At 41.0% G+C, this 25,895-nt stretch overlaps 1 protein-coding gene across 1 annotated transcript in view; it reads right to left on the bottom strand.

Annotated features, from left to right (window-relative positions):
- Positions 1-317: 317 nt before the first annotated feature.
- ATAT1 (alpha tubulin acetyltransferase 1) overlaps positions 318-25,895 on the bottom strand; it is a gene marked incomplete in the record, with an annotated part of 96,162 nt that continues 70,584 nt past the window's right edge. Inside the window, 3 exon segments of the mRNA XM_073598909.1 lie at positions 318-673; positions 4,364-4,400; positions 8,625-8,722. Of these exon segments, the coding sequence (XP_073455010.1) occupies positions 391-673; positions 4,364-4,400; positions 8,625-8,722 (418 nt within the window).

Raw genomic sequence — 25,895 nt, 5'->3', positions numbered from 1 at the left:
TTAAAGTAAAAAAGAAACCTGGAGATAGCCTCTAAGGTCCATCACACAAGGTGAGTGAGTGTGTCCACGAGGGAGTGGTTGTGGCTGCACTGAATATTGTTATTGCATATTATTTCAACACTTAAGAACTAGGAATATTGTGGATAACCTTTTTGCACTATATTGATGGATTTTTGGGACCTTTTACTACACTTATTGTATGATAAAATAATAACTGATATTTTTTTCATATTCACATGAAATATTTGATATACTATTTATTATCTCATATCTATTATTGTAGTGTGGCACAAGTTTGTTAAAAAATAACAAATGACTGATAGAAAATAGTATTTATTCTGTAATACAAAATTAAATGGAAGTGACAGTGCTGGCTTATATTTATGGTCTTTACCATGGCCGTGTACCACGCATTTCCTGTTTCCGTCGGACCCACTGTGCATTTGTTACCGTGCCCAGGACTGTCCAAGACGGTTGCTCTAACTGAGTTCTGGAAACATCATGAACATTAGTTTTATTATGGTCCTCTCGTTTTTCAAGGCTCCCTTTTGCTTCTGGTGGCTCTTGCTTGGAATGGAATGTAGCCTGTTGCTGCAATGGGTAGTGTTGATTGCTTGTGAGCTGGCCATTCAGATTAACAGATGCCACATCTGATGTCTCATTCTTGTTCTTACTGTGAAGATAAGCAAGCATTATATTGCAGTATGTTAGCAGCCGGTAATGAACTTGGATTCTGTCCTTGCACCTGAAAAGGTGAAACAGACAAAAAGGAGCTAAGAGTCTATTTCTCCTCCAGCTGGGTGACAAAACAGAGGGGAGCTATGAGTCCATCCCTTTTTCTGCAAAATGACAGCTACTGAAGTGAGCTGTGAATCGGTCTCTTCTCCTACAAAGTGAAACCGACAGAAAGGAGATATAAAGCCAGCCATATACGGAGCGATTCCCACATAAACACAGTCAGTGTTGATAGGGGAATCCCTCCCGTGGAGCCATTGTGTTCTCCAAGTGGAGGGGTGGGGGAAGCTATCCCTACCAGGAGGACACAGTGGTGATTAATGATAGTGGCCAAGCAATAATTGCATGTAAAATCCAACAGGCTGGTTGTACCCAAGTTGATCGATTGATGGTTCAAATCTTGGCAGAGCTACGATTCGGTCTCTCCTTCTGCACTGTAACACAGACAAAAGCTGAGTCTACTTATTACTCAGCAGATCGGTATATAAGGAAGCAAAGGCTAGGTTCACACCATTGCATTGTGGTAGCCTGTGTTTTTCCACACATTACCATGCATTCATTTGCTGCTTACTGCACCAAATCACACCAAAAACGTGTATATACTATTTTTAATAGCACAGTGCACCACTACTGTATTACAGTGCATTGTGGTGCACCGCAGCACAAGTCCATTAGCAAAGCATGATGGGGTGGCATTAAGAATAAATGCACCACATTGCACCAATGTGAAAAAAAACAGCAACATTTTTGCGTGTTGTGCTACCTCGCACGCATTACTGCAATGTAACAGTGTGAATCAAACCAAAGGGTCCTTTGACACAAACATCATCAGTTCTGTCGCAAAAACCTGATAGAAAAACACACAAAAAAGAAATCAATCCTTTTACAACAGTTTGTACATGTGTCTTCTTTCAGTATACATCTGTTTTTCACATGTCCGTTTTTTTTTTTTTTTATATATAATTATAATAATAATAATAATAGGTGGACAAACGTTTAAACAAAAAATATGTTTCTTACCTTAACACAGACATAAATGGAATGTATGACTATATTTATGTCTGCAAAAGCAAAAAAAATAACCTTTCTTTTTTTTTTCTGTGGACATAAAAGGACTTGGATGTAAATGAACGCCATAGAATCACATTGTAGTAGTTCAGCCTGGATCCGTCTGAAAAACTGACAGACAGATCCAAACTAAATGCTCATGTGAAAGGGCCCATAAAGTCATGTGCTCCCCAAGTTGGAAATAGGTGCTTTTTCATTGTATGTTTCTTGCAAGACCTTTGTCTCAACACCACCCATTCCAATTATAAGGATACCTTCTTTTTAAACAGAAACATGGTAGTACAATGTGATCACCAGTATCACCCATTGTATCTAACCTGTACATGGAGGAGGTGGAGAAGAGAGCATGTAGTTCATTCAGGGAAATGCCACCAAGTCATTGGTTCTAGCAAGTGGATGATTTGGGGTGAGTCAAGATAAGAACATCATAAGTACAAGGTTTTAGTGAGTTCTTAAACTTAGTAGACAAAAACATTAAGTTATAACAAATAACCCATTTGGACTGTGTTACACGTCAAGGATTGGAGGTGACTGGGATATTGAAATCTACAGAATATATACCACATAGACCAGCATCTGCTTTTGACTTTCATCATCCACTGGAACCCAAACTGGGGGTGATTAGAACTCTGCAACACTGGGCTGAGACCGTAACACCAAACACAAAGTCAAAGGACAAACAATGCAGCCATCTCAGGAGTTCTTTTAAAGTTTTTGGCAACCCAGACTTGGATTTTATTAAAACATCCACAAAAGGTCAAAAAAATAACAGAACCATTGAGCAGAGGGGAGAAGCAGAACATGTGAGGTAACAGTCGTTTTGTGGGATAGGGTATGACTAAGCCCCGGTGGACGGGGTAAAATGCATCAGGCTGTGTGGTGTGGTGGAGACATGTAGGCTGAGGCCGCTCCTTATTGTTTGTTCACCTGGGCTGGTCGGGAGTAGAGGCAAACCTTTTTTCTTTACAATACCTGCATAAGCTGCAAATCTCTATAGTAGTCACTGCTTTTACAGTGATAGCAGCAGGCAGCTGCCCTTCTGTATAGTAATCATAAGAGATCTCCACCACTCAGAGAAAGCCTTGTATTTTTTTTAATTAATGCAAGGCGCTCTTATTGGACAAGCTTCTAGAAAAAGGGATATTATTTTGAGGACAATGAGGTGCACATTTTGGACAGACAGGAAAATTGGTTCGTAAGAGAGGCCATTTATGTCAAACTGCAACAACCATCCCTAAACAGGGTTGGGGGCCTTAGACACCATCTGTCTCTCATATTCTGTATAATGCAATTTTAACATCTCTCCCCTATCTATTTCACAATTCACACCTTATTTACTTCAGCTCTGGAAGATTTCACCCCCTTCACGACCAGGCCATATTTTTTGCTATTTGGCATTGTGTTTTCTATAAATAGCGATTGTGGGGTCATGCAATGCTGTACGCAAATTAAATTTATTATTTCTTCATTATTTTTTCCCCACCAATAAAGCTTTTTCTTTTAGGGGTATTGATCACCACTGGGTTTTTTATTTTTTGCACTATAAAAAGAAAAAAAGAGCATACATTTTGAAAAAGAATATACATATTTTTTTTACTTTCTGTTATAAACCATATCCATTAAAAAAAATAAATAAAAATCAAATTTCTTCATACATTTAGGCCAAAATGTATTCTGCTACATGTCTTTGGTAAAAACAAAAATCCCAATAAGTGTATATTGATTGGTTTGCGTGAAAGTTATAGCGACTACAAACTATGGTATATATATTGGATTTATTTTTATGTTTTTATACAGGTAATTGCGAAGATCAGCAATCAGACAATGGCATGGATGGCAGACAATCTGACAATAACTGACACTTTGTGGGAACTGGTAGCTGCCACTGACACCAATATAGTGATCAGTGAGCATAATATACACTGACACTGTACTAATGACACTGGCTGGGAAGGGGTTAATATCTGGGGCAATCAAAGGGCTAAATGTGTGCCCTACTATGTTTACTGTGTGTACTGTAGTGTGCTTTTACTAAGGGATGTGCCGGTTTTTATTTCCTGCTTTGCAGGGAAAAAAAACGGGACATCGCAGCTGTCAGAAGAGAGCTTTTTGTTGCTTACATACACAATGCTCTCTCTTGTCACTCACTCTGATGATCGGCGGGTCCCAGCCATAAAACATCGGGAACCCGGTGATCGGCATGTGCTGGAGCCAGTGACAACAAAGCTGGGCAGGAGGATGCGCGCCCCCTAGCAGAATCAGTATACTACAGTACATGGTCGGCAAGTGGTTAAACTATGTAATACCGATTACTGACTTCCTTATGCCAAGAGATGGGATTATGCAATTAGAACATGGCGATTCTATAAAACTATCACACCTCCCATCTTGTTCTTGGACAATCAGCATCTGTCTTGACACAAACCATGGTGATTGGATTAAGGTAATAGTTACCTGTATGGCTATAAATGTTGATGTATGTTTCTGACACTGTTTAGAACTGAAGAAACGAGCCGAACTAGCTATACCCAACAAACAAACACTTTCAACAAATTCTTACCTTTTATCAGTATCAAAGTGCTTTTCTTTATTATCCTCTGGAAAAAAAAAAAGGAAAAAACATTATCCTTTATCTTATAATATACCAGAGAACATTTGCACCCATTCAACTTGCTGGTTTCAAAGTTATTGGTGTTTTCTACGGTTCAATAGTGATACAATCTACTGTATGTGTAGCATAGGTATGCTCAGCCTATTGCATTAGGGTGTGCACCCCAAAGGTCAAACACACATACCTTTCTCTGCAGCCCCAGCTGCACAGTACAGCAGATGAATGGGAAGTGATCTGTGCTAAGCGGCTTCCTGTTAATTCACAAAACAAGCATAGTAAACAGTTTGCTATGCTTCAGTTATGAACACAGTGAGTGTGTTCATTTAGAAAAAGAAGTTCCGGTAAATTACATATTGCATTAGACCCTTCCCCCACACTCCATCCTGAAAAATCCCCCACAGCAGCCGGAGGGAGAGGAGGGAAGCCAGCAGCACTGCAGTGGGGCACAACATGGAAGGAAGCCCAGGCAGTAGGGGGAATAGTCACCGCACAGAGTAGTTCGGGTGTGCCCAAGCACACCTGGCACACCCCCTGCACACGCCTATGATGTGTAGGATGATATATTGTAAGATGGCAAAGATAGAAAAATCAGGGAAGGGTATCTTTTGAAAGTTGTGAAAAATACAACATAAAAATATTAAATGAAAGGTGAAGACGCTATAGGCTCTGGTATGTTACTTTAAAGTAAAGTCAACCAGCAAATTATTCTGAAGAAATTTTAGGCTCACTAATTTATACATTTGGTGACATAAACAGAAAAGACTCCATTCACAAACATAAAACACCAAGATACAGTACACAAACGCCACTGCAGTGGGTAGAGGAATTCACATACGAATTCACATACTTGGGGAGAAGAGTGAGGAGTAAACTGGACGCCTACCTAGAGGATAACCTAGTACCCCTGATCTCCCAATTTGCTCGTAAATGTCAGACCTGGTGCACTCTGCCGTTGTCACCTGTGGGCAGGGGAATTTGGTTAAGATGCTTTATGTACCGAAATTCCTTATTTATTTTAGGAACACCCCAGTGCCCGTGTCTGAGGTGACTTTTGTCAGGTTGGATAGTATTATTACTTCATTTGTATGGGCGGGTAAAATCCCTAGATTGGCTCGGCTGACCTTTCAACTACCCCTTTCTCAGGGGGCGTCTTGCCCTCCCCAACTGTAATTATACTACTGGGCTGCAGTGCTGGTTACAGTTTGCTCGTGGTTCAGTCAGTCTACTCAGAATCCAGCAGTCACACTTGAGGCAGCCTTGCTAGGCTCTTGTACAACCTTGACTAACCTAGTCTACAGGGGACATAGGACACACCAGCGGGTCACTGGACCTATGCACACTATGCTTCGCGTGTGGGTACAGGCTATGGGAATTTATAGGACGGAGGGCACTTTCTCACCACATATCAATCTGTGGGGTAATCCCCAGCTGAGACACCTCACTCAGATCCCGGAAGCTCAACTGTGGGCAGCCAAGGGCATTGTGACCTTAAAACGTGTTATAAAAGAGGGGAGAATCTCCTCCTTTGCTGAGCTGAGGGATACATTTGCTCTGCCCCTAGCTATGCCCTTCCACTATTTTCAGTTATGCCACGCTCTCCGGGCTCAATTCCGAGATTGTATCACCCTGGAGCCTGATCGGATTGAGAGGTTGCTGACATTAAGGTTGTTGGACAAACCCCTATCCTCCTTATATCTTAATTTGTCAGACTCATATGCTCACACCTCTAGTAGGACTTTTAACAGGTGGAAAGCAGATATACCGGAGGTCACCACTGATGACTGGGAGGACTGTGTAGACTCTTGACTCTTACATAGGGACGATGATTTCAGCTAGGGACTGCTTCTTTCAGTTGAAGTTTCTTCATAGGGTGTATTATACCCCCCTCAGAGGTTGGCTGTCATTTACCCTCAGGTTAGTTCTACCTGTACACGTTGTCTGTCCTCTACTGGAAACTTTTTACATATGGTGTGGCAATGCCTGGCTAAGCGCTTGTATTGGGAAACTGTGATTACAGATCTGAATGAACTTTTCGACTGGTCTCTGCAGCTTGACCCACACCTGCCGCTATTGGGTATTATGAAAGATATTGTAGCCTCTAGACACAAGACGTTATGTCTATTCTTTACACTTTATTATGCACGTAGGGAGATTCTACTTAGATGGCAGCCTAATCCGCCAACGTTCACTGGTTGTGTGTCTGCGGTCAATGCAGTTCTATCATTGTACAAGTTAACGTATGATAGTAGAAACGGTCCCAAGAAGTTTGACAATGTATGGTCCACCTGGATAGATGCTCACTGTCCAGCTGAACCTCTGCATGGGTAAATTCTTGTCCCCCCTCCCAATGATCCTTTCCTCACTACCCCCTTCCCACCCCCCTTTTTCTCCCCCTTTGTGTTTTTTTTTTTTTTCCTCAGAGAAGTTTGGGAACGTGCAGTTATAGTGTGGTAGAGAAGGACTTGACCGCATAGGAGCCTCAACTGTCTCTTTTATATGCCTTCTGGGATTGTTCCTATGATGTATTGTGTATCTTATTGTTAACCCTTCTATGTCGAATCTGGATTGTGTAGACCTTTGTCTCCTTGTATTTCATATGTGAATTATTTTGATAAATTTTACCCGTTAAAAAAAATAAAATAAAAAAAAAACAAAAAAAAAAAAACACACCAACAGAAGGATCCTTTTTTTTTAAAAAGTGAGTTATTTTCAGCCTAATGTATTCCCATGAAGCAGCTCACTTTAGACCTGGGTGCCCACTCAACTTTAGGTTTCATCACTCACTCCTTTCTGCAAGGTAATAATGTAAGCTGCCTACCGCTTCCCAGCCCTCATTATCCTTTCATATGAGTTTTTATATCAGAAATACAATGGCGCAGCCTGTGTGATATAGAAACATTTAGTGTCATGCATCATATAGGGTTTTTTTAGAATGAAAGTTAAAAAGAATGATGTTTTTAAGGTTGGGGGTAGGGAACAATACTGGCATAGTGGAGACAGGATGTAAAAAAGGTAAATTAAGGTTTCGGACATTCCAATGCTATTACGAGTATCCTGCAACTTCAAGTTGTATATGGGAGTATTTATGATATGAATATATAGGTATATAGGTCTTATAGAAAAAAAAAGTCTTATATAAAGGTCTTTGTACTCCCTCATGTATTTTAACTGTATGATTAAAGTTCTATTCACATCACTGCACTGTAGTAACACACCGTAAAGCATGCTACCTGTATTAGTCCTCTGTGGTGCCATTTATTTTGAATGGTACCCCAATATACCTCCAGAATGTACATGTGCTGGAACGCACCTCAGCACACGATGCTGTGTGTGTGTCCTGTGTGAGCAATGCAGCTATAGTGCTGGCTGCATTTTTATTCTGGTTTTTTAAGATGTTCTTGAGTAGAACTCACTTTGATTGGGCTGCCTAAGGCAGTGCACCAGAGTACACCTTAATGCACAAAAACAGGTGCAATGCAATGTAAATGAGCCCTAAGCTCCAGCAGGGGACGAAACATGTCAGAGGGGAGTAACCAGTGGAGTCTTTCTGCAACTTGTTCAATAGACCTGAATGAATTTGTGTGTCAGAGTATCAAATCTCTCAATATTGCATTTTTGATTCCAATGACATTTCAAGATTACAATCTCAAGGCCAAAATAAAGATTATTTTCCCTGTGAAAGGTTTGTGAATTGAGTTTAAAGAGTGATAAACAGTAGGAAAAAAAATGACAGAACTTTAAAACAGTAACATCAGAAGCCAAAGTGCTAAATAAGTTTGTATAAATGAATTATTTGTGAAATTGTTTAGACAAAATATGTTGAAATTAACTCTGGCATTTCTTTATAAAATTAATTTCCATACACAACAGAGTTTCTCAACCAGGGTTCTGTGGAATCCTCCGGTTTCTCTGGAGGTTGCTAAGAGTTGTGATTTCTGCCTCTCAGATAAGTAGCCATTGACATTAATGATCTTTTTAGTTATCTATAAGAGGGGAATTCATCTCAATGACCACATATGTAAGGAGCATTCTTCCCAGGGACCATCACACTAATGTATTGTGAGCTGTAAAAATAATTATTAGCAGGTTTCCCTGAAGCCAAAAAAAGTTATTTCAAGGGTTCCTCCATTTTAAAAAGGTTGAGAAAAACTGATATAGTGTAGGCATATACAAAAAAAAATGAAATGACAGCTAGAACATTTGCACATACCTGCAGGGGGAGCTCTACGGAGAAGAGGAGGAGAGGTAGAGGTGTAGCGGCTGTAACCATTTCTTTCAGCCATGAGTCCGCGGGAGAGGTTCATATCACTAAGAGACAAAGCGACAGGGGCAGAGAAGGAAAGGAGGTTTGGGTAACAGGGGATTATGCATGGAAGGATGAAAAGGAAGAAGGATGAAGATGAAGGATGAGCATAGATGAAGGAGATAAAAGTGCAGTGATGTGAAATGCGTCGAAGGCAGATAGGAAAGAATGAGGAAAGAAATGACAAATGGTGACATCGGCCCCTACAAAGTCTCTACACAAGTCATCCTAAATCAAACACAAAGTGTAACACCAATTTTATTAAAAACTGACACAACTAAAAGAATAAGCAATTTAGTGTAATTAACAATTACCTTTTTTCCCCCCATCGGTGTGCAGCTTACCATGTTCATTTATTTTCCTTGCAACCAAGGCAACAATAGTTATCCAAGAATCCCCATCCCATTTTCCTATATAAATGCATCACTGACCTTCCGAACCAAGCTTTAGCTCCAAATTAAAACAGCATGCTACATGGAGCACGGTATGCCCAAGTTGATGTACTGCCCTGGGAGTTTCATCCTTGGTGAGTGGTGTATGTCTATAAGGATGTTGAGGGTGTGCACTGTGAATGATCATTTGATTATTGTTAAAATGTATATACCGTATGTGTGTGTGTATATATATGTGTGTGTGTGTATGCATGTTTTTTATTCTAACAAGACAAAATAAGGTAAATGTGCAAGTTCTGAAGAGATATACCGCATATGTAACTTTATTTTACTCAGACATACACTGGAACTAAAGTGTAAATAAAATTGTGAGTAAGAAAGAAGTGTTATACTATGTTTATTCTGCAACAAAATAAATATACCTGCCCATTTGCAGTCTTTCTTAAAATGTGCACTGAGCTGTGCATGCATGGGAGTTACATCATACTGTGCAGGCCAATCAAGGAGGAAGAAGTCAGGGGGGTGATGTCGGCTCCAGCAAGGGACCTCACAGATGTCCGATCGGGGGTATTTTCTGTATGTCTAGAGGGATAGCTCAAGGTGCAATGCCTCCTATTAGAACACCGATCATGTGATCCTGATGCCCCGTACACACGGTCGGACTTTGTTCGGACATTCCGACAACGAAATCCATGGATTTTTTCCGATGGATGTTGGCTCAAACTTGTCTTGCATACACACGGTCACACAAAGTTGTTGGAAAATCCGATCGTTCTAAACGCGGTGACGTAAAACACGTACGTCGGGACTATAAACGGGGCAGTGGCCAATAGCTTTCATCTCTTTATTTACTCTGAGCATGCGTGGCACTTTGTCCGTCGGATTTGTGTACACACGATCGGAATTTCCGACAACGGATTTTGTTGTCGGAAAATTTTATATCCTGCTCTCAAACTTTGTATGTCAGAAAATCCGATGGAAAATGTGTGATGGAGCCTACACACGGTCAGAATTTCCGACAACAAGGTCCTATCACACATTTTCCATCGGAAAATCCGACCGTGTGTACAGGGCAATACAGTTGTGCTCATAAGTTTACATACCCTGGCAGAATTTATGATTTCTTGGACATTTTTCAGAGAATATGAACGATAACACAAAAACTTTTTTCACTCATGGTTAGTGTTTGGCTGAAGCCATTTATTGTCAATCAACTGTGTTTACTCTTTTTAAATCATAATCACAGCAGAAACTACCCAAATGACCCTTATCAAAAGTTTACATACCCCAGTTCTTAATACCATGTATTGCCCCCTTTAACATCAATAACAGCTTGAAGTCTTTTGTGGTATTTATGGATGAGGCTCTTTATCTTCTCAGATGGTAAAGCTGCCCATTTCTCTTGGCAAAAAGCCTCCAGTTCCTGTAAATTCTTGGGCTGTCTTGCATGAATTGAGGTCAGAAGACTGAGATAGCCACTCCAGAACCTTCACTTTATTCTACTGTAGCCAATGACAGGTCGACTTGGCCTTGTGTTTTGGATCATTGTCATGTAGGAATGTCCAAGTACGTCCCATGCGCAGCTTCCTGGTTGATGAATGCAAATGTTCCTCCAGTATTTTTTGATAACATACTGCATTCATCTTGCCATCAATTTTGACCAAATTTCCTGTGCCTTTGTAGCTCACACATCCCAAAACATCAGCGATCCACCTCCGTGTTTCACAGTAGGAATGGTGTACCTTTCATCATAGGCCCTGTTGACAACTCTCCAAATGAAGCGTTTATGGTCGTGCCCAAAAAGCTAAATTTTGGTCTCATCACTCCAAATGACTTTGTGCCAGAAGGTTTGAAGCTTGTCTCTGTGCTGTCTCGCATATTGTAAGCGGATACTTTGTGGCATTTGCGTAGTAATGGCTTTCTTCTGGCGACTCGGCCATGCAGCCTATCTTTCTTCAAGTGCCTCCTTATTGTGAATCTTGAAACAGCCACACCACATTTTCAGAGTCCTGTATTCCACCTGAAGTTATTTGTGGGTTTTTCTTTGCATTCCAAACAATTTTCCTGGCAGTCGTGACTGAAATTTTAGTTGGTCTACCTGACCGTGGTTTGGTTTCAACAGAACCCCTCATTTTCCACTTCTTGATTTTCTTGAGAGTTTGAACACTGTTGATTGGCATTCTCAATTCCTTGGATATCTTTTTATATCCCTTTCCTGTTTTATACAGTTCAACTACCTTTTCCTGCAGATCCTTTGACAATTCTTTTGCTTTCCCCATGACACAGAATCCAGAAACGTCAGTGCAGCACTGGATGAAAGATGCAAGGGTCTGTCAGGAGTCCAGAAACTTATTGACCATTTATACACACACACTAATTATAAGCAAACAGATAACAGGTGAGGATGGTTACCTTTAATAACCATTCAAACCCCTTTGTATCAACTTGTGTGCATGTTATCAGGCCAAAATCACCAGGGTATGTAAACTTTTGATTAGGGTCATTTGGGTAGTCTCTGTTGTGATTATGATTTAACCACTTTCGGCCCGGCTCATGGCGATATACATCGGCACTTTGAAGAGCGATATCCTTGTTATGGCAGCAGCTAGCTACCATAACCCCGGTATCCTCTTGCGATAAAAGTGGTCTCTGTGGTGGATTCGCCACAAGATCACTTATCGGCACCAGGAGAGGCCTCCCCCTGCCGCTCTCCGGCAGCGGTGGAGGTGATCAGATCCTTCTCGTTGTGGAGGTATGGAGACAAGTGAGGGGAAGATGGCCCCCATCCGTCTCCATATCTTTGCAGGGGGGGAAGCAACGTCAAAGCGTCACCGCCGCCCATAGCTCTTAACCACTTCCCATTCAGGCCAATTCTGACATTTCTCTCCTCCATGTAAAATTCATCATTTTTTTTGCTAGAAAATTACATAGAACCGCCAAACATTATATATGTTTTTTTTAGCAAAGACCCTAGAAAATATAATGGCGGTTGTTGCAACTTTTTATCTTGCACGGTATTTGCAAAGCAATTTTTCAAACACTTTTTTTTGGAAATGCTTTTAAAAAAAAAAAAAAAAACATTAAAATTAGCCCAATTTTTTTGCACAATGTGAAAGATGAAGTTACGCCGAGTAAATAGATACCCAACATGTTACGCTTCAAAATTGCACACGTTCGTGGAATGGTGCCAAATTTCGCTACGTAAAAATCCCCATAGGCGACGATTTACATTTTTTTACTGGTTACATGTTTTGAGTTACTGAAGAGGTCTAGAATTATTGCTCTCGCTCTAACATTCGCGGTGATACCTCACATGTGTGGTTTGAACAGTTTTCATATGTGGGCGGGACTTACGTATGCGTTCACTTCTGCGTGCGAGCACACGGGGACAGGGGCGCTTTAAATTTTTTTTATTTTTTATTGTTAAATTTTATTTTTTTATTTTGACACTTAAAAAAAAAAAAAAAAAAATTCTGATCACTTTTATTCCTATTACAAGGAATGTAATCCTTTGTAATATGAATATGGCCTGATCGGTCCTCTGTACAGTGAGATATGGGGTCAATAAGACCCCAACATCTCAACTCTAGGCTGGGAAGCCTGAAATAAAAAAAAAAAAAATTAACGATCATGGCTTCCCAGCCGAGGCGCCGCCATTCGTTTGAATGCAGAGGCCGGGCGTGACGTCATAACATCGCGCCCGGCTTCCGAACGATCATAGAGACTCCGGCGACCATCTGGTCCGCCAGAAATCTCTATGATCACCATCCGAGGCCAGCGCATCCTGTCTCCGACTCACCGATGGAAGCGGTGAGTCAACAGAAGCACCGGAGGGCAGCGGGAAGGGGGGGCGTCCCCTCTCGCCACCCGTAAGAACGATCAAGCGCAGAACAGCCGCTATGATCGTTTTTATGGTGTAGGTAATCGCTGGCACTAAGGCTCCTTTCACACTGGGACGGGGTCGGCAGTAAAGCGCCGCTATTTTTAGTGACGCTTTACCGTCAATTTCGCAGCTGATTTTTAACCCTTTCTCGGCCGCTAGCGGGGGGGGGGTAAAAGCGCCCCGCTAGCGGCCGAGAAAGGGTTAAAAATCAGCTGCGAAAGGGTTAAAACCACCGCAAAGTGCTGCTGCAGCAACGCTATGCTGGCGGTATAGCCGCGCTGCCCCACTGGTTTCAATGGGCAGGAGCGTTGAAGGAGCAGTCCTGCCAGTACACCACTCTAGTGTGAAAGCCCTTGGGGATTTCACACTGGAGAGACAGCAGCGGCTCTTTCAGGGCGCATTGCAGGCGCTATTTTTAGCGCTGTAGCCCCTGCAAAGCACCCCAGTGTGAAAGGGGTCTAAGACTCCTTTTACACTGGGGCGGGGTCGGAGGTAAAACGCCGCTATTACCGACAATTTTGCGGGGCTATTCAGCCACTAGTGGCCAAGAAAGGGTTAAAACCACCACAAAGCGCTGCTGCAGCAGCGCTATGGCCGCACTGCCCCATTGATTTCAATGGGCAGGAGTGGTGGAGGAGCGGTATACACACCGCTCCTCCACCACTCCAAAGATGCTGCTAGCAGGACTTTTTTTTACCGTCCTTCCAGTGCACCACTCCAGTGTGAAAGCCCTCGGGGCTTTCACACTGGAGACACAGCAGTGGCTCTTTCAGGGCGCTTTGCAGGCGCTATTTTTAGCGCTGTAGTGCCTGCAAAGTGCCCCAGTGTGAAAGGGGTCTTAAAGATATTTGAATGATGGCTGTAGCTCCAGGCATCATTCAGATATACCCCCACAAAGTCAAGGATGTCCCTGGACATACCTTGGGCGGGAAGTGGTTAAAGGGACATTTTTTTTTTTTTTTTCAAACAAAACATTTTTTTGATATATTGCATTTTAGTGTAAATATGAGATCTGAGGTCTTGACCCCAGATCTCATATTTAAGAGGTCCTGTCATGCTTTTTTTCTATTACAAGGGATGTTTACATTCCTTGTAATAGGAATAAAAGTGACACCATTTTTAAAAAAAAAAAACAGTGTAAAAATAAAAAGTAAAATAAGAAAAAAAAAAAATGTTAACGCGCCCTGTCCCGCCGAGCTCACGTACAGAAGCGAACGCATACGTGAGTAGGGCCTGCATATGAAAACAGTGTTCAAACCACACGTGAGGTATCGACATGGTTGTTAGAGCAAGAGCAATAATTCTATCCCCAGATCTCCTCTGTAATTCAAAACATGCCACCTGTAGAATTTTTTATACATCGCCTATGGAGATTTTTAAGGGTAAAAGTTTGTCGCCATTCCACGAGCGGGCGCAATTTTGAAGCATGACATGTTGGGTATCAATTTACTCGGCGTAACATTATCTTTCACAATATAAAAAAAATTGGGCTATTTTTACTGTTGTCTTATTTTTTAATGCAAAAAAGTGTATTTCTTCCAAAAAAAGTGCTCTTGTAAGACCGCTGCGCAAATACGGTGTGACAGAAAGTATTGCAACAACTGCCATTTTATTCTCTACGGTGTTAGGAAAAAAATATATATAAATGTTTGGGGGTTCTAAGTAATTTTCTAGCAAAAAAATTATGTTTTTAACTTGTAAACACCAAATTTCAGAAAGAGGCTCGGGCCTTAAGTGGTTAAAAAGAGTAAACACAGTTGATTAATAATAAATGGCTTCAGCCAAACACTAACCATGAGTGACAGAAAAGTTTTTATGTTATCATTCATATTCTCTGAAAAATGGCCAAGAAATCATAAATTCTGCCAGGGTATGTAAACTTATGAGCACATCTATATATAAAGGGAGAAGCTCACAAAAATGTGTGAAGGCAATGCCATGCGATTTAACAAATGTAATAAATGAAAAAAAAAAATCTACCTGGCAAACAAAGATGAGGTTCTGTAATTTAGTTTATTTTTATTTTATTTTTTTTTAGATTTTATGTGATAGACCAACACAAAGTGGCACATAATAGTGAAGTGGAAAGAAAATGATAAATGGTTTTCAATTTTTTTTTGCAAATATCTGAAAATTGTGGCGTGCATTTGTATTAAGCCCCCCTCAACTAATTAGTAAATAGAGTCTACCTGTGTGTAACTTAATCTCAGTATAAATACAGCTGTTCTGTGAAGCCCTCAGAGGTTTGTTGAAGAACCTTAGTGAACAAACAGTATCATGAAGGCCAAGGAACACACCAGACAGGTCAGGGATAAAGTTGTGGAGAAGTTTAAAACAGGGTCAGGTTATCTATTAGATTGTAAGCTCTTCTGAGCAGGGCCCTCTTAATCCTCTTGTATTTTATTGTATTATAACTGTATTGTCTCCCTTTTATATTGTAAAGCGCTGCGTAAACTGTTGGCGCTATATAAATCCTTAATAATAATAATAATAATAATATAAAAAAAACAAATCCCAAGCTTTAAATATCTCACGGAGCACTGTTCAATCCATCATCTGCAAATGGAAAAAGTATGGCACAACTGCAAACCTAGGCTGGGCAAGGAGAGCATTAATCAGAGAAGCTGCCAAGAGGCCCATGGTAACTGTGGAAGAGCTGCAGAGATCCACAGCTCAGGTGGGAGAATCTGTCCACAGGACAACTATTAGTCGTGCACTCCACAAATCTGGTCTTTACGTTAGAGTGGCAAGAAGAAAGCCATTGTTGAAACAAAGCCATAAGAAGTCCGGTTTGCAGTTTGAGAGAAGCCATGTGGGGAACACAGCAAACATGTAGAAGAAGGTGCTGTGGTCAGATGAGACCAAAATTTAACTTTTTGGCCTAAAAGCAAAATGCTATGTGTGGCGGAAAACGAACACTGCACATCACCCTAAACACACCATCCTCACTGTGAAACATGGTGGTGGCAGCATCATGTTGTAGGGATGCTTTTCTTCAGCAGAGACAGGGAAGCTGGTCAGAGTTGATGGGAAGATGGATGGAGCTAAATACAAGGTAATGTTAGAAAAAAACCTGTTAGAATCTGCAAAAGACTGGGGCGGAGGTTCACCTTCCAGCTCTATGGATGTCAGGCTGCTGGTTCCCACTAATACAACATACAAACTTTTTATTTTAGATATCCTGATCCCAATCCCTGTGGAGTGTATCCATTAACCCACTCCCCTCTGGATTTTGTGTGGCTGCCTTGGTGCGTCCTTTCCAAGGACAGCACAGTGTCCATTTATATTTTCAAGAAATCTAAGTACATATACACTTGCATCAGTTACAGTTATACATATAAGCACATTCTCACACAGATTTGTAATGTGCTTATATTATTTTCCTCTATTAGATAAAAAATGTGGACACCAGTGTGGTGGGGATTTCTTATCCCTCAGTGTCTGGAGAAGTGGGGACCTTGTGGTCACTCTCCCCTGGTGCTTTCCATATGTCACGCGGCAGCAAAGGATAAGGACTCATGCTCTCTTTTAATTATTGATGCGATTCCTTGCCAATCTTACTGTGCTTAGTGAATGCCATTATAATGCTATTTAAGTATCTATTTGAGTAAAAATATTATGTTTCTAGTATAATTTTTTGTATTATAGATAACTATGTTTTGACATTTTTTTGCCCCCCGAAGAGAAAGCTATAATGTACTTATTCTTGAAACGCGTTGGGTTGGTTGTCTGCATTCAACCTGCGTGTGTTTGTTCCACATGGTTACATGCATTCCAATTGCAGGCTGTCATTGTCTGCATCCTACCTGTATGTCATTGTTCCACATGTTATCTGTATTTCAATAGCATCCAATGTTTTTTAATTACCTCTTTGTATGCAATACTGTTTTGAATAAAACTTTATATTTTTATATAAATTACTTTCCAAGTTGTGGTTGCCCTTAAAAGTCCCACTTAGAGGGGTTTGCATTCTGGGTTACTAAATAGGGAAAGAAGTGAGTGGCCCACATCCCCAAGCAATGATTTTTTTTTTCCTTTTCACCTTCCAGCAGGACAACAACCCTAAACATACAGCCAGAGCTACAATGGAATGGTTTAGATCAAAGCATATTCATGTGTTAGAATGGCCCAAAGTCCAGACCTAAATCCAATTGAGAATCTGTGGCAAGACTTGTAAATTGCTGTTCACAGACGCTCTCCATCCAATCTGACAGAGCTTGAGCTATTTTGTAAAGAAGAATGGGCAAAGATTTCACTCTCTAGTTGTGCAAAGCTGGTAGAGACATCCCCAAAAAGACTTGCAGCTGTAATTGCAGTGAAAGGTGGTTCTACAAAGTATTGACTCAGAGGGGCTGAATACAAATACACACCACACTTTTCACACATTTATTTGTAAAACATTTTGAAAACTATTTCTCATTTTCCTTCCCCATCACAATTATGTGCCACTTTGTGTTGGTTTACCACATAAAATCACAATAAAATACATTTACGTTTTTGGTTGCAACGTGACAAAATGTGAAAAGTTTCAAGGGGTGCGAATACTTTTTCAAGGCACTGTATATAAATCAACTTGGGAGGGGTTTTTGCTTTTTCTCCGTCATTAGGCCTGGTCTGTTTCTCACAATCCTGTAGTATTTCCGGTCTCCTTGACCATTCTCCAAATCACTGGAAAATCGGCTTGCAAAAAACAATGATATGCAGAAACTATAAAGCAAAGTTAGGTTTCAGCTTATAACGAATTAGAATGGTGAAGAGTTTGAATATAATGGACTAGGATGAAATAGTGTTTAAAAGAAATCTCACCACACATACTTTGTCATGCCCCAGGGGACAAAGAGCATATAGCTCTTTTGGATTGGTGCTGTAGATCCAGAGCTTGCGTGGTTGACAGCGTGCACCCTCCCCCACCGCCTCCCGACCGTGCTGCTCTGTGGGGTACGAATAATTAAGGAGCTTGCCTGAGACCAGCGCCGTTACAACCAAAGCAAGAGGGGGTGTGTCAGCCATGGGGGGAGAAATAGCTGTGTGTGGTCAGAGTTTTCACTTGTTCTATGGGGAGGACGCAGGTCCCGGAAGGCAGAGCACCACTGAATGGTTGCTGGTTAGTACTGGAGCAGTGTCATTCCATTTGTATGTTGCTGCTGAAGCAGACAGGGTGGGTGGAAGCTGGAGCAAAGAGTAGGGGAATTGCAGAAGAAAGAGTGATAGAGACTGAGCAGACAGTATCAATAATATGAAAGGTTATTTTTGGCCTAAATTGTTCTAGAGTCACTGTAACCACACAGAACATTCTGGCAGGCATGCTCACAGCAGAGGGGGGTGGTAAAAACAGCTCTCTGTTTCAGCTGTACAAAGGGAACACCCACAAATGGGACCTAATGCAGGGGAGGAGCTGAAGACAGAAAAAACAGCCAGAAAGATGCTGAATTACTGAAGAATTGTTCAGTGCTTCTTTTAAACAAAGATAAGTATTAAAACATGAATCAACTGGCCTGCAGTTAAAGCAGTATTAAACCCAAAAGCAAACATGTATCATATTCCAACATACCAGTTCCAGTCTGATGTTTTTCAAAGAAACAAGCTCTCTTGCAAAAGTTACATGGATTAGACAAACTATTTAACACTGACAGAGGTGCTTACAACATTGAGCTTTAATTTATGTAAAACCTTTATCATATTGAGAATTTTTTTTTTTAATCTGCTAGTGCAGTGGTCTCCAAACTACAGCCCTTTGCTTCTCCTTATGCGGCCCTTGAGGCACTATTCCTCTCATTGATACAAGGCATAATTTTCTCTTACGGACACCAATGATGAGGCACCATTCTTTCCACTGACACCAACAGTGGGGCATAATTCCTTTCATTGAGGACAATGGTGGGGGCCGGTTCCTTCCACTGGCACCAATAATGGGCCATACTTCCTTCCACTGATATAAACGTTGGAACACTATTTCTCACACTAACATCAAAGATGGAGCACTATTCCTCCCACTAATGACAGCAATGGGACACTATTCAAGCAACTGACACTAATGATGGTGCACCATTTCTCCCACTGACACCAACGGGTACTATTCCTTCCACTGACACCAACGATAGGGCGTTATTTCATTCTCTGACACCAACGATGGGACACTATTCCTCTAACCAATACCAAAGATGGGACACTTCCTTCCAATGACACCAATGATGGGGTACAATTCCTCCCATTAATACCAATGATACCATTGATTCCAACAATGGGACACTATTTCTCCTCCTATTGACCACAGGCGCTACATAAAAAATAAAACGCCCACTGACCACCAAGCCCGAGGCACTTTCTACTGCCACTGGCCCTCCTAAATTCTGAAATGAACTGCCCCTTTGTTTAAAAAGTTTGGAGACCCCTGTGCTAGTGCATCTAACAATCCCCTTCTCCCGGACTGACAATGCTGTCATTGAAAAGGTGCATTTCCCTGCAGAGTGGGGGCACGCTAATACAGGAGGTGTGTTACTGGCCAGATTACCAGGTGAAAACAGAGCGAAGAAAGCCTAAAAAAGAAAATGAATTCAGACACTACATATAATGACTGGCAAGCAGCAAAACCATATATTACATTTTTGGTTTTGGGTTTAATACCACAAGGAAATATCCCCTCCCTTCCTGTCCCAGTGATATTATTGTTGCCAGGACAGCAAATAAAGGGAAATAAGCAACAGCCGTGAAACCAGTTTTTTGTAATGCAGTAGTAGATGGCTAGAACCACTGCCAGCTTTTTATTGCTCAAAACAGTATGTAAAAGGATGAAAGTGCAACATGTTTGTAGTCAGTCTATTAAAACGTTTATTTACCTTGACAACAGGTCACAGGATATAGGCAATTTGTTCAGGGGCTCTCAGCTCCCCCTTCATCAGGGCCTAAAGCTGAACTCCAGGATAAGACAATATTGCCTAAATACAAGAGTCATGTATATTCTTATTGAATCTTGGTGTGCTTCATGTATTTTTTCCAAATCTGTGCAGTAATCCAGCGTGAAATTTTGCCTCTGTGCAGGCGCTTTCTGTAATAAAGACTGGTCACCACTGCACTCTCTCCTTGTGCAGGGAGACTGGTCTTCTCTCCGCCCACTCCTGTAGTTTTCTGCAGGCAGCCTGTAGTGGGTGGAGCCTGCTGGGTCGCTCCCTCAGTTTTGTTCTCTGTACAGGCTATGTACAGCACAGTTACAGTGATAATGTCATGGTTACTTTTACAAAGTAACATCTGAGTTTGCAAAGAAATCTGGTGCATACAAAGTGGATATATATTCTTTGTGGCTATTGGGGAATATATGTAAATAAAAGTTTTTATGCCCAGAGTTCAGCTTCAAGTGCTGATACTTAAGGAGATATGCTGGACAGCAATCATATAAAACAAGGATCTGAATGTGTCAAAATATTCCAGTCTGACAACCTGGCTTTTCAGAATAATTCAGATCCTCGTTTTAAAAGATTGCTATCCAGTATACCTCATTAATTACCAGCAACTGATGAAAGGGGAGCTGCAAGACCTGAAACGTGTTGGATATATCCTGTGACCTATTAGGATGCATAAACTTTTACTGGACTTCGTACAAACCCATGGCACGCTCATTCTTTTACATACTGTTCTGACTACTCCAGGGACTTTTGAGGATGCCCTTGTTAACAGAGAGCTGCCTTTAAGACAAATGCGTGAAGTTATTTTTCACCTTTTCATGGGCTTAGTGCTCCAACATGCGTATTGAAGCTTTTTGTCCATATCCCCAGAAGAAACTTCCTTGTTTATCTCCAGTATAACATTTTTACCAGGGCAAAAAGTAAGGATAAATCTCCCAAGTTCAGCGAGATGCAGCATTAAAACCAGATAGAGCTTCTAACCCTTCCCTATTGTATTGAAATATCCAAAAGTAAAAAAAATGATTAGACACCAGTTCAGCTCTAAAGGTCTTCAGGTCTCTGGTGGTAAGATTTCCTCATATTAAAGCAGTGCTATGACAAAGCACTTTCTCAGTTATTAAGGAAAACACTGTACAAAAGGTGGCAAAAAAATTAACAGCTAATAATGGAGTTATGATAGCAATGTTAAAATCACTGACCAATACACAAAAAAATTCAACATTCTGCATCTTTATTAAACGTATCAGTCAACATCCCTCAACCCTCCTCCAAAAACTGAAATTTAAAGTCATACCTGTCACATACAATGAATACAGTATAGTCTTGTGAGTGTAGCCATTCTTTGAAAAGAGATATTGTTTAACTATTTACTCTTCAGATTGTTGTAAAAACAAAAGGAGAGAGGAGGAACAGAAGTGTGTTTCCCATACTGAATAGATCTCATAATTTTTCTCAGTAAATTTTCCTTAATCTGATTTTTGTTCATTTTAATAATGTTTCTGTTTAATGATAGGTTCTTGCATTAAGGAGAGGGGAGGAGGTCAGCTGTAAGCAGCCATCTCAGCTCTTTTAACAAGCAGTGTAAACCTCAAGTGGGTTCCCTTTACTATACACTGTAGACCTGTCCGGGCATCTCCTCATTCTGGTGGTGGGGTGTCTATAACCTCCGATTCAAGATCTTAATAGATCACTTAGTAGGCCTACCATTTGCAGTACCATACAATTAAAATATTTGTGCATATTCTTTTGCCAGCCTACGGTTTATGGACTTCCAAATGCAACCCCCAACAACTCATGGCGACTTGCTCAATAGAATCAAAGAATTAAGGCTCAGGGAACAACTTACAGCCAGAATACACAATATTATAAGGAAATCCCAAGAAGTTTGGATTCCCTGGGACTGGTTATATCCCACTTGTGAAGTCACTTTCTTTATCATGGAGCCCCAAAGGGCTGGTCCATTGTGGGTGTTCTGTCAGCCTTGTATTCCAGCAATGCCGTATTAAACTCTGGAGGCCCTTAGACAGTCGAAACCTTGTGGGTCCCCCTTTTTCAGTTTTCTGGAGGTTCCTCATGTGTGCGCTCTAGTGGGATAACATTGAACTAAGTAGAATGCGCATTGGCTGCTAGATGGAGATGACCATCACTAATGTACATTGCACGTACATAGGTTGCATCAAACATTTTTACAAACTGACCACTGAAAGAAGATAAACTGTAGTGCAGGGGTCGGCAATCCGCGGCAAACCCCCCTCCCCCGCCGGACATTTTCGCTGCTGTCCCCTTCATTGGACAGCGGCAAGCAGCGGTATCGCAGAGCTGGATGGGGTGCAGGCACTTTTTAAATTACACAGCAGGTGACTGGTTGCTAGGATCGCCGGGCAACTAATCAACAGCCTGTTAATGTGAAACGTTAACCAGCAGTTACCGCCCCTATCCAGCCCTGTGATATCGATCTCTGCTCACTGTACACCTGTGTAAGGTAGGAGAGTTCTACCTGCACAGTGTTTGTGTGTGGTGGAGGGGGACAGAGGACACTATGTGGTGGTGGGGGGGGGGGGGCAGAGGACACTATGGAGGGACGGACAGAGGACACTATGGGAGGGACCCCCTATCCCCCCTGGGGACAGGGACCCCCATCACTCTTGGGTGCCAGGATGGGAGAGGGGGCAGAAAAATCAAAATCCCCAGCCACATGCTCCCTCAGGGTTGACTGCCTTTGTAGTAATGAAGCACCTTAAAGTGAGGTAAACATGTACTGGTATTATTACTATGTTAGGATTATTATTATCTTCATTTATTAGCAGGTGAATGCGGCCCTCCATGCATTCACATACATTGAATCCAGCCCTTAAGTGGAAAAAGGTTGCTGATCCCTGCTGTAGTCTGAACCTGATGTCTATGGTTCATGTACTTGAAGTTGCTGGGTACATTACATTAATACAATATTTTCTCAATAGAGTCTAATGTGAAGTTTTCATTTCTTCAGTAGATTCATTTTTTGCTATCTTTTGTAAACAATTAAAGAAAGCTTCAGTGTAATCTTCTTTTAAGATCAAATCAATAATATTTTGATCTGTTTCTGCAGGGCCCTTTAATGGCAAGGGGCCCATAGGCCCATGCCTACTCTGCCTATATGGTACTCCGACACAGTATTCAAGGGACTGTGGGTATCCCCACCCCCCCCCCACTAATACCATTCTCCTCTATACCCCTCCCACTGACTTCATACCCTCAAGGGTTAATTTATTTGTTAGTGGTGACATGTCTTGCCTACAGACGGTAACTGCTACATAAAGCCGCGTGGACATCATGCTTCCCCTACCATTCGGACTCTCCTGTTAGGACAAGTTTTGTGAACAATATTGATAAAATGCTTTAGATATTTATGCCTCATGTCTTTATGGTATTTTGTATATATTCATGTGTCAGAGGTATACCCTCCATACAGATCATTACCGTAGCAATGCTTGTTCTTTATATTGGGGAGATGTGGTTTTGGAGTTTTGCCATAAGATATGATCTGTATCTGTCTGATGCTTTTTTGGTGTTGTTTAAAACATACATTCAATCAAAAAAATAATCCTATAAAGAACAAAGCATCAGAATATGTTTGCTATAGAAAATCATTAGAAACATCCTTACATTACAGAGGAACTACAACTTGGGCACCATCTAGCTTTCCAAACCAAGGCACCTCCTAAGTTTTCTTTACCCTGGTGCCTTCATTGGCTGAAGTGTGGCATAACACTGAATGACTACTGGATGGTGATGCAAGGAGCTTCACCTTAATCCCACCTGGGTGGAGAAGAATGTTCTTCAGAATACATTTTCACAACGCAACTTGCTGCAAATTGTATGACAGGTATACTTTAAAACAACTCTCTTGATCAGTCAAAATGTACAAGTTTATCATCTCAAATATTTAGGATCACCACTTGTGGTACAGTATAAAAATGGGTCAAAACAATTATTTAAAAAAAACAAAAAAAAAAACAAAAAAAAAAAAAAACAACACATTCATGTGGCTAAGATGACAAATATCAATGAGCTATTACTTGTCTCTGGTGGTAAAATATGTAGACTAGACTTCAAAGTCCTTTGTGTTGGCAGATGCTGGTGTGGCAACAAGTCAATAGGCTGGATTAAATAGGAACAGGAATTGCAGTGCTAATATAAAATGAAAACTTGATTTCACAGCACAGGAAGGATACAGGTAATAAAAGAGGCTGATACTGTGAAAATGTCAGTCCCCCTAATGATATTGAGTTTCTAGTAGAAACTGAAGTGACAAATCACCTAACAGATTCTTATATGTCTGGATGATTCTTGCAGTGAGATTTCTTGCCACCTGTTATTAGCATTGTTTTAGGCCCCTTTCACACGGACGGACCGTCTATCCGTTTTTCTTCTGTTAACAGACACAATGCATTCCTATGGGCAAACGGATGAGCATCCGTTTTTATCCATTTATTTAACATACAAGGCTACGTCCAGATCCATCAAAACAGATATTAACTGGCGTTAACGGACAATGTCTGTCAACGTCCAATCAGCTAAGATCTGTTTTGAAGAAATAATTCAAAGTTCATACTATGACAAATAAAAAAACAGTTAAGTGAAAAAACCTTTATTTTAAATGGGTTATGCAGAATAATAAAACTAAAACGGTCTTGAACATATCATGTGCTTTTGTGTCTTTTTATGCTATCAAAACACAATGAAATGAACACAATGAAATAACCAAATTAATGAATGAATTTAAATTTGCACTGCATTATATATATATATGTGTGTATGTATATGTATATATATATTTTTTTTTAACGTGGCTAAACTGATGGTGCCCATGTGCAAGGGGCCTTAGTAGGGAGTACCACTAATCCTGCTGGATGCATTTGTTTTAAATTACTGAGAATATCACCCAACAATTTAAATTCGAAATACTAACAATAACTTACAAAGATATCCACAACTCTGCCCCAGCTACATCAGTAGCCTAGTCTCAAAATACCAACCTAATCGCCTTCTTCATTCCTCTCAAGACCTCCTGCTCTCTAGCTCCCTCATCACCTTCTCTCATACTTGCCTCCAGGACTTCTCCCGAGCCTCTCCCATCCTCGGGAATTCTCTACCCCAATCTGGGGTTGATTTACTATAGGCAAAGCCACTTTGCACTTCAAGTACACTGCAAGTGAACTTGGAAGTGCAGTCGCTGTAGATCTAAGGGGAAGATCTGAAATGAGGGGAAGCTCTGCTGATTTTATCAACCAATCATGTGCAAGCAAAGATGCTGTTTTTTATTTTCCTTGCATGCCCCTTCAGATCTACAGCGACTGCACTTCGAAGTGCACTTGTAGTGCAAAGTGGATTTGTCGTTAGTAAATAAACCCCACTATCTCCAAATCTATCTACTTTCAGGCGATCCCTGAAAACTTTTCTCTTCAGAGAAGCCTATCCATTCTCCACCTAACAACTGTACTTTTATTTTCTTCATCAGCTCATCCCCCACAGTTTTTACCCTTTTGTATCACTTGACCCTCCCTCCTAGATTGTAAGCTCTAGTGAGCAGGGCCCTCTGATCCTTCTGTACTGAATTGTACCTGTACTGTCTGCCCTAACATTGTAAAGCATGCAAACTGTTGGCGCTATATAAATCCTGTATAATAATAATGGGGAAGAACAGAGCTGTATGAATTTGTGGGGGTACCTTTTCACTCTGGTCCCCAAGAATCAAATGAGACCAGATGACCCACCACATCACACTTCACCTATAACTAATATGGCATTTTGGGAGGAATGACCCATTAAAAAGACATCTCAAGCATATATCTTGTGTAGGATGCTTCTGAACTGATGGTTTCAAGTATCTGAAGCACAATCTTTAAAATATATATCAAGTTGAAAGCAGACATATTAAAGTGGTTGTAAACCCTGTACTACCACTTTTACCTACAGGTAAGCCTATAATAAGGCTTACCTGTAGGTATCGTAAATATCTCCT

Source organism: Aquarana catesbeiana, linkage group LG09, assembly GCF_042186555.1.
Source record: "Aquarana catesbeiana isolate 2022-GZ linkage group LG09, ASM4218655v1, whole genome shotgun sequence".
NCBI lineage: Eukaryota > Metazoa > Chordata > Amphibia > Anura > Ranidae > Aquarana > Aquarana catesbeiana.
This window is presented reverse-complemented; position numbering and strand designations above follow the sequence as displayed.